The 9,962-nt window shown below is 43.8% G+C and overlaps 1 protein-coding gene across 4 annotated transcripts in view; it reads right to left on the bottom strand.

Moving 5' to 3' along the window:
- Nucleotides 1-9,962, bottom strand: part of MUSK (muscle associated receptor tyrosine kinase) — a 46,263-nt gene continuing 36,301 nt past the window's right edge. For all 4 annotated transcript variants that reach the window (XM_010726142.2, XM_031557378.1, XM_031557379.1 and 1 more), the window contains 5 exons: nt 9,644-9,803; nt 8,254-8,443; nt 7,764-7,955; nt 2,957-3,105; nt 1-1,080 (listed from right to left, as the gene is read on the bottom strand). In XM_010726142.2, coding sequence (XP_010724444.1) covers nt 410-1,080; nt 2,957-3,105; nt 7,764-7,955; nt 8,254-8,443; nt 9,644-9,803 — 1,362 coding nt within the window. In that variant the 3' untranslated portion in view covers nt 1-409. The remainder of the gene's footprint in view (nt 1,081-2,956; nt 3,106-7,763; nt 7,956-8,253; nt 8,444-9,643; nt 9,804-9,962) is intronic.

Genomic DNA, 9,962 nt, shown 5'->3' with positions numbered 1-9,962 from the left:
TACAGATAGTAGTTGAAAACATACAAGGAAGGGAACAGAAAGTTAAAAGCCAGGTGCATAAATGCAGAAGAAGAGCGAGAAAACTGCTGGGTAAAGAAGTTGCCCCAGGAAGAAGTTGCTTTGCCTGGGGAACTCTGTGCTCCTGGAAATGACTAAAGCAGGTCCTGAGCTAACACAGCCAGCTCGCCAACCAACCCAAGGAGCACCAGCTTGGTGGCTGGGAGCTATCCCCATAATTTGGGAGGTAAAGTCCACCTCGAGGAGATATGGTCCACCCTGAAGGGGTTGCAATCCACACTCCTTGCTTGGTAGAGGAACAAGATGTTTCTCCTCCCTCTAAATCAGAGCTTTGAGCTCAGGAGCCTGCAGGCAGGTAGACATGACAGCCTCCTCACCACACCCCTCAGACCTATGGGGAGGCCACAGCCCTCTCATACATGCGCTCTAGGATGCGGTGGATACTGGCAAAGCTTGGCCGGTCAGCTGGCAGCTTGCTCCAGCAGAGACGCATCAGGTTGTAGAGCTCCAGAGGACAATTGTCCGGGCACGACAGGATGTTCCCATCCCTCACGTAGTAGATGACCTCCTCATGAGCCATCCCATAGTAGGGCTGCATGCCATAGGAGAAGATCTCCCACAGCACCACTCCATAGGCCCACACATCAGACTCTGTGGTGTACCGGTTATAAAAAATGGACTCGGGGGGCATCCAGCGGATGGGGATGGCATCATTCTCATTGGCTTTGTAGTAATCAGCTGAATACATGTTCCTTGAGAGGCCAAAGTCAGCAATTTTGACCACCATGTTCTCCCCCACCAGGCAGTTTCTGGTGGCCAAGTCCCGATGAACAAACTTGCGCTCAGAGAGATAGGCCATGCCTGCGGCCACCTGCTTGGCAATGCAGAGCTGGCTGGTACAGCATAGTGCCAGCGGATTGGAGAGGCAGGCCCGTGCCTCCAGGGTACCCTGCACTAGACTGCAGAGATTGCGGGGCGAGCGGTTGCGCAGGTACTCATTGAGATCACCGTAGGCCATGTACTCAAACAGCAGGCACATGGGTTTCCCAACAGCACACACACCTGGAAAAAGATAGATGCACCATTCAAGTCATTTGTAGAGAAAGAAGTTTCTGCTGTGGCAAGACCGAAAAATATCCAAAAAATACTTAACACAAAGGGGAGATTCCCAAGAATGCATGTGGGGACAGAGGAAAATGTGAAGCATGCAATCCTCCCCATCAAATTTCATCATGTTTCTTTATGTCTTTGAAGCTTTTCAAAAGGAATCTAAATCCAAGCTAGGTGAGAGACACTAACAAGTCACTAACCCAGCCTGACTGATGGGCATGTGCTTGGTTCTGCACCAGCTTCACCAGGGTCCAGCATGAGCAGTGGACTCTACTTCCATAGTGCAAAAGGACTGAATGTGATTCAGTTGCAGCATGCTAGTCTGTAGAGAAACATTCACCTTGCTTTGTTCAATGATTTCTAATGATCTACTAATGTGACTCAGATCAGACACACCAATTAGATGTACCTAATTATATATATTTTACAAGAAAATTTTGAAATAGAAGAGTCTGTACTGCATTAGTATTGTGAGTGCATGCAATGATCATCAGTTCATCATATAAATTCCCAAACCTAACTTTTTAACCAGATTTACGGACCACACAGTAACATAAAACCAGTTAGAAAGATAGGCAAAAATATTTGTGTGCCTGCTATTTAACTTGTCAACTAGTGAAAGCCAGAATTTGAAGTGTACGCGTTTTGCTTCCTTAGGGCCATTTAGCAATTGGTGATCCAGCTGATTGTGAAATCTGAACTTCATGTTGATAATCTAACACATGAATCTTTGAGAAAAAACAGATAGCTGTTTCCAGTGTCATAAAATCAGGATCTGACAAGCATGAGGAAAGTATGTGAGGGTTTTATCATCTAAGCTGTGCTCAAAAACATGTCTGCTTTCCCCACATCCCCTGAATGTGAGACTAGTTTGCTCCTGCATCTTTGCCTTTCCTAACCTACAATGTGTTGACAAAAAAATAATGTTTACTTGAGACTGGGGCATTTCCTGCTGCTTTCTTCTGCTGCCAAAGTGCTCATGTCAACCCAATTTTCCCAAACCTGCAGTTTATGCATTTCCAGATTTTGTGGAATTTCCTATTGAAATAAATTAAATAATAAATTAAAAAAAAATCTCAGCTGCATGTTCACAGGGATCAGGTCTGCCTACAGTAACCCTAAGTGGGACTGCAAGGTGATGGTGGAGAGCAGCATCCACTTCAGTCAGAAACTAAAGATTTACTGAAATAAACTCCAGTTGGCAGCTTTCTGTGAAGAGGAATGACCTATTAGCGAAGCTGTGGAACCAAGTCTTTCCAAAAAAACCAAGAAAACATAGTTTTGTTTCAGCTGTGAAGGGAGGGGAAGGAAGAGACTTTCGTTGTGGTTGGCTTTTTTGTTTGTTTGCTTCACTTTGTTTTTCTAATGCTGGTGAATGTTCAGACATGACAATAGTAAGTGGGATCCATAAAACTAACAAGACATGTGCTTGTTTTTTTTCTTAAGTACCCGCGAAATAAATCATAGCTCCAGGAAGCCCGTGTCTTCCCTGCAAGACATCTGCTTCAGTGTTAAGAAGCTGGAAGCAGATCTAAGCGCCAAGATGGTCAGCAGCAGGCTCTACCACAGGATGAGCAGGCTTTGTTACAAGGTACTGTCCTGCTAAGGCAGCTGCTTATGACCTACATTTCCAGACTTGTTCTGGTAAAGAATTTAGCAGAGCATGCAGTGACTCATAGCAAAGCTCACCCCTTCTGAACAAGCTATTTTCTCTTGTAGAACAGTCCATCGTCACTCAGCACTGGTCATGCATGCCTGTGCCCCTAGCAAAACACCAGCAGATTTGCAGGAGGAGGTACCCCCATACATGAGCACCTTGTTCAGATACCTAAGAGCTTGACAATGTTTGGATTGTCAAATTCAGCCATGAGGGCTGCCTCCCTCTGGAAGTCCGCTTGCATGTCTGCAGATGCTTCCTCTTTCAGCATTTTCACTGCCACCATTGTGAAAGATTCATATGGCAGCAATCCTGGGGCCCTGGAAGAGAGGGAAGCATTGATGAGAGTTGCAAGCACATAAAACACGAGCTTTTTCTAGGATAAAATGATGAAGCACTGACTCAAAAATAAACATATTTTATATGAAAATGTTGAAAGAGCCTCCTTACACTCAACTTCACTTCTCACCCTGCACACTTGTGGCACTGGAACATCAGCTACTATCGGAGAACAAGTACCAATTAGAGTAAGCATGTTCCCCAGGATTTTATATGAAAATAATCCTTCGGCATAGTTCAGGGGATAGGTGGAGTGGTACACCTCTAATTTAACAAATTTAAAGTCCATTAGCTAATTTTGGTTGCATTTAATGGAGGGAGCTGAGGTCCAGCAAAGAGTAATGCTCCTGTAAGTGCTGTGGAAATAGGTACCAAATAGAAGGAAAAATGCACAAATAAGCCCTGTCAAGAACAAACTCATGTACTAACACACTGTGTTAAAAACTGAATCTTCAGCTTTGAGATAATCTGTAGGAAATGGAGCTTCTGACTTCAAGCAATCACAGGCTCATTCTGTTTCACTACACGCATGTCACTCTGCCCTCAGCAAGTTTAATTAAGCACACTTGCCAAAGATCCAGGAGTAGTGCTCAAGCATGGCAACTTTCCATGCTTCAGATGTGGGTCAAGCTTCAGATGTGCATTTTGTTGCCCATGCCTGCTCTTCCCAGAGTCCTGCAGTTAAGGCATGCTCCTTAAAGGCAGCTAGGCCCATGAACAGTGGCACCCATTTACAATTTATGCTCCTGCCTGACTGCCCTCCCATTGCTCAAATGCCAGGTAACTTTACTGCTCAGTAGTCACAAGAGGAGGTTCAGATTTCCAAAGCAAACTTCCAGTTTCCTTGTCATCTACTCCAGACATATGGTAGTTGCAACAGATGCACTCAGATGCTGTAAATGTCAAATGTCAGAAGATGGCACGATGCCCATCTAGAGAGGAATATCACAGGCAGCTGGATCGCAGCTGAAGGGCTTGGACAAGGAAATCCAGCATGTCAGAATGGAGGAGCTGGCTCCACATTTGTCTACTACTGCCTTTGCTATAGCAAAATGGCCTACTTTATTACCCCGTGCTGGCAGCAAGGTTCCAGTATAGCAGGAGAGGACACCTCTTTTAATGCGCCCACTGCTGCCTAATTGCAGCACCTGAGAAAGTCAGCAGCAATACTCTGAAGATATCAGCAGAGCAATTAAAAGGAGAAACAGGAGGGCATTTATGTCTTCCAAGCAGCCTCACTGTGGATTACCTCTCATGACTGGCTTGCAGACTAGGATAGCAATAACAGCTTCACACTGCATGCTTTGCAGAAGGAAGCTCACCCTGGACCAAAGCCTAAAGTACATGCATCCACCTGCTCTCCATTGAAATCCTGCAGTGTACACTAATCTAAATATGACTTAAATGAGATTAAGCTGCATAGAGATTTTGCAGTTTTTGCAGATCAGCAGAAACTGCGCTGAACAGGGAGAAAGGCTCTGTATGCAGTCCTGGCAGGCAACTGCCAAAGTTGAGCCCCTCAGTGCCCAAAAAACATCGTGAGTAGGAAGAGATGGAGGCACACATGCAGAGAAGCTCTGCTTCTGAAATTGAACAGGAGAATTCAAGTTCTAGGCTGGAGTGTGCTTTCTACAAAACAGCTCATTTTCTTCAAGATAAGGAAACATCAAGGAATTAGCCTGGATTTCCTCTCTAGTGACTCCTTACATGCTTTAGGTGAAATACCTCACTGTTTGTGCACAGGACGACAGCAGCTGTCCTCACTTTCTCTACTGTCATTGGATCTCCGCAACACTGTCAGAACTTTAGGTACCACCTGTGCAAGAAGGTGTCCCCATTCTACGTTTAGAGGACACCTGAATTCAGGTTTCCAGCCAGACCTTCTTTCCAGAGCAGTAACTGTGGAAAAAGAAAAAAAGAAAAAAAAAAAAAAAGCGTGGAGCTGCTTGAATGTGTATTTGAGGTTGTGCACGATCTTCCCCAGTGCCATATCTGGGCAGCTTCTGTAAGGCCATTAAGTGGTGTCGTTAACTGAGGGGCGTGGAGACCTACCTCTACACTTCCTATTGGAGAAAAATTTCTGTGGAGCAGAAGAGTGTTCTGAATGAGTATTGTATATAGGATATTGTTTCTTAAACTAACATCTATGCTGCTTTTCATCTGCACTGAGACAGCAGATCAAGTACTCTTTGAACAAGAAAGAACATGAAGAGATCTGTGAAAGAAGAAATCTTGCCACTCTGACCTCTGATCACCTGCCCATGGCCCAATCTTGGCCCTTGGGGCAGCCTTGTCTCCAAACGAGGCCTAGTCAGGATGGACCTGTGCTGAGTCCCACATTTTGTTTTAAAGACTTCTGCTAAGGAAACTGGTTACTTCCTCAACCCCTTCAGTGTGTACGAGCCCTCAGTGGACATTGCAGCCTTTCAGAAGGAGCGGGTAAACGATAGCCAGACACTTCCTGTCCTAACATGTTGCTTGACCCAGGAGTGAGTAAACACTGAATCAGGCCTCACAGCAAGCCAACTGGCAAAGGCATCACTGGCACTGTGTGCAGAGCTGTGTTTACAAGAGCAGGAGAAATATGAGACCAGAAGAACTAAGAGGACTGCTAAACTTAGCTTGAGATTTCCACTTAACACATGTAGACAAGTACATTTTATTCATCTGCAATGGCAAGGTAAAGGTTTGAGTCACCATGGAGCTTGTGACCTGAAGGGATGTGCTGCTGGTGCTACTGGATGTCAGCCTCTGCTAGCTGAGAGCTGTGCATAGAAACACCACAAGCTGAAATCTACCCTGAGAATATAATTCTTCAGAAGGGCTTCTGATAGAGAAGTAATATTTCTTCAGCTCCTGAGCCACAGAGAGAAAGTGTTTCTGAGAGCATAGCAAACTGCACATTGCAAAAGCTGCCTAAGAAGACTGCGTTGCTTTTTTCTTTTGCCATTTTTCACTGACAATAGCAAAAAGGGTTTTCTAAAAGGAATTCCAGCACTGGGGTGGATGAAATGCACATGGAAGCTCCCTGCACCACTTTAACACTTGCTTCACTTGGCACTTCAGTGAAGTTCAGATTCCCTACGAGAGGTCCTCCTCAAGGTGGATGAGTCAGCCCCTCAGGAGGGCCTGGGCAGCACAGCACCAAGGCTGTACTGAAGCTTCAGTGCAGTTGAGCCTTGGCAGTGGGACTGCCTGCCCTGCTGTCGCATCCAGAAGAAGGCTCAAATGATGGGACATTCTCAACACTGGCCATAGCCAGAATGGGGACTGCTCTGCACCCAGGCAGCAGCTGTGATGTAGTCCTCATTGCATTGTTCTCGGCTCCAGTTTAGATGCATTTGGCTCAACCATCCAGGCTAACAACCAATCACAGGCTAAGCATCTGCAGTTTTCCCACTGCCTGCTCTTTAAACTTCTGTTATTTTTAGCTTGTTCTATATTAAAGAAAAGTATGCCTGCATTTCTTCCATATCTCTTCACTTGGAAAAAAATTCATCTACTGAAATTGTTTTCTCCACTCTAATAATGATTTAACTTGTCCATAACTCATTTCCTAGTGGATACGTCCACAGCATAACTATAAATGTTGAAAGTATCTGCACCAATGGCTGCTTTCTGCACAGAGAATCCTTCAGTTTGGAAGTTACTGGGAGCAATTCCACCAGACAGGTCATGGATCTGATAGTCCCTGGTGGCTTTGGTCATACACTACTCTAGAGAGTGCAGTGACAGAGCCAGCTATGTCCCAGAGTTATTAGCTCTAGTGGACAAAGAATACTTACCCTAAGCAAAAATGGAACTGGACAGCCTATCTTTTTTCAGGAATTTGGAGGGGGATTTTTTAAGAGCAGATCAGCCAAAGGCTGTCCTGCAGGCATTACAGAATCTGTTAAGCATAACAAGATGCCTTCCATTTGGTTCAATTCTGGGTTTTCAATGAAACATGTTTCACATATGAAGAAATATATGACCTCACCTCCCATGAGGTTTAACAGAACTGGGACCTCATCTAATGCTTTAAATTTAAAACAGGCAACAATGGTCATGAATTCCAAGAATAAAGACTGAGTAAGTAGGATGCACATGCACACAAAAAGGATGTTGGATCAAGTAGGCTGGGGTTTTAGGGGATTTTTGGTTTAGTTTAGTTTTGCCACTGAATCAAATGGAAACTGGATCAGGATCTAACTGCATCATGACACATTGCCCTCTGTGGTAAGTACTGGCCAATTTGACTTTGTAAAGGAGCACACCAATATATACTGTCAATTTGCAAACACTGGGATATGCAAGCATTTCACAATAGGTCACATGTCGCAGGCAGTACTCTTGGAAAAAATATAAGGATTATAAATTTAGCTAAGCTTTTACACCAGGCTTTGGTATATGAGCATGACACAGTATTTACTAGAGAGAACAGGAGGTTCATTTGTGTCAGTATTTTAACAAATATCAGGCGGAAGAAGTAGTCACAAGAAATAATTATTCAAGCTTGAGTTTAGCTGTCTGAATCTTCTACTAATTTTGGGTTGAGTAAATGAACAAAGGATTTCAGGTGTCCAGACAAAAAGATGTCCAACTGCTTATCTTTTCCAGGTACCTCTATATAGAGAGGACTCACACATGGATGTCTTACCTTGCTTGGAAAACTCTCCCAAATGCTCCTTCTCCAATATCTCTCACATATTCAATATTGTTCCTGGGATACTCCAAGCTGAGTAGTTTGGGATTGAGGAGAAGAGGCATCCGCTGGTACATGGGGTTAGGGTGCAGCCGGTCCAGGAGGAGTTCAGAGGGCAGAGTGGTAAGTGTTGGTGTTTCTGACTCTCTGAAACAACAGAGCAGTTGTTGGTCAATGTGCGTGGCTCCTGATCTACATCTGTACCATGGGGTTGGATTCTTCCAAGGCAGGAAAGAGAGGTGTGGCAGGGCTGCTGAAAAAACCTTGCAGCAGTCTCTCATCATTTCCCCAAAATAGCCACCAGGCCACTTTCCACAGAGGGACTCCTCAGAACTTACACTGGTGCTGCCATGGGATTCTCCCTCCTGCAGGAGTTTGCAGGACTCAGAAACAGGCAAGTGTTTCAAAGCAGCATTTTTGCCTTGAACTGAGGCCTGGGCTTTACCTTGTCTTGTTTTTCCACTGCTTTCGGCGACGGCAGCAAACAAGGGTGATAATGCCAAGGATCACAATGAGAGCAAAGCTGGAGATGATCGAGATGATAACATTCATGGAGTATGTGGGGGAATAAGATGGAGGAGGGGGGAGGTTTGGTGTCTCTCCATTTGGTTTTCTTGTTCCTAGTGATGATGATGCTGTAATGCAAACAAAATCAGAAGATGATATTTATTCCATAGGGATGTGTCTTTCTCTCAAGATGTACTTATGTACAACAGACTAGCCTGTTTTCCTGGTAATTACTAACATTACAGATAAAACAGTAAGACTGTTTGAGAGGACCATACTAGAGAACTTTTGTATACAGGAAGAAAAACCTACTTCTGCTTAATAATTGTGAAAGTGCAGGACCTAATAAAGACACAGATTCTGTAGAGCTAGGAACCTAGTTTTGATAAGCAGTCAGATAACTTGCAAGAATTACAGGTGAAAGATTATATCGAATGGTCTTCAAATAAGCTGAGGGCCTATACTGGGATTAAACTAAACTCCACAACGTGGACCACAGTGAATCACATGTCCTAGAAGGATTCTGCAGGTACAAGTGTCCACCCAAGGCAGGTATATGGTGATATCTTCCTGGACCCAATCTCTTCCCTCCAACTGTTTTGCATCTCAGTGACTTTATGGGTCAAATATGGTAAACAACTGTAAAATTTCACTTTTTTTTTTTTTTAGGGGATTGTTTTCTGAGCTATTCTAGAAAATGATTGAGAATGAAATAAATTTATACTATATTTTTAAGGCCAGCTAAATTGACACTGACTTGAGTTCCATTGACTCTACAGCTTCTCTATTCTTTGTGCAAGAATTGTCTTGTTTTCAAGCCCTGAGATCCTAAAACTTGGTGAAATATTAAAACCTCATATCTTTGATAAAATGTTTAAAAATTGTTCTTTGAACAAAAAGAGTGAAAATGTTTCCATCTTTTTCAGATTTATTTTTAGGTATATATCTTTTTATTGTTGAAAAAAAATCACTAGAAGCAAAACAGCTTTGGAAATTTTGCTATAAGCTCTCCGTTTTCTTTTGAGCACACTGTAGCCAACCTATCTCTCATAATACCACAGGAAATCTGATTTCATCTTTTGGCCTTATTATAATCTCAGGCAAGGTGCTCAATTTGTCTGTCTTCATTTGCCCATTTTTGAAGTATGTATTACACCTTCAAACTGAAGATGATGAGTGCACTTGTGCAAACAAGCAGTGCTGGGTAACTCTAGACACAGAATTAATCAGTGGGCCATGAGACCCATGGTGTGATGGGCAGTAAGTCAACACTTTACATGGTCCCAAAACAAGCACAGTGACAGAAATCATAAACTGTAGTCACCTACCATCTCCACAGGGAGACACGTTGCAGTATTCCCAAGTGACAGATGGGTCTTTTGTGTAGCACCAGGGACGCTCATTTTCACCTCCTGGGTTGCGGCAGTAATTCTCAGCATCAGACAGCTCGGGGAAAACCTGAGGAGTTCTTCTGTGTAAGTGGGGAGCCTTGGAGTAGGAAACCATTTGGATTAGTATTTGAGTACAATTTTTTTCCTGCTGGTATTAACAAAACAAAGGGGGAAAAGAAAAGAAAAGAGAAGAGAAGAGAAGAGGAGAGGAGAGGAGAGGAGGAGGAGAGGAGAGGGGAGGGAGGGGAGGGGAGGG

Source organism: Meleagris gallopavo, chromosome Z, assembly GCF_000146605.3.
Source record: "Meleagris gallopavo isolate NT-WF06-2002-E0010 breed Aviagen turkey brand Nicholas breeding stock chromosome Z, Turkey_5.1, whole genome shotgun sequence".
Classification (NCBI taxonomy): Eukaryota; Metazoa; Chordata; class Aves; order Galliformes; family Phasianidae; genus Meleagris; species Meleagris gallopavo.
The sequence above is the reverse complement of the archived record's forward strand: the minus strand, read 5'-3'. Positions and strand labels throughout refer to the sequence as shown.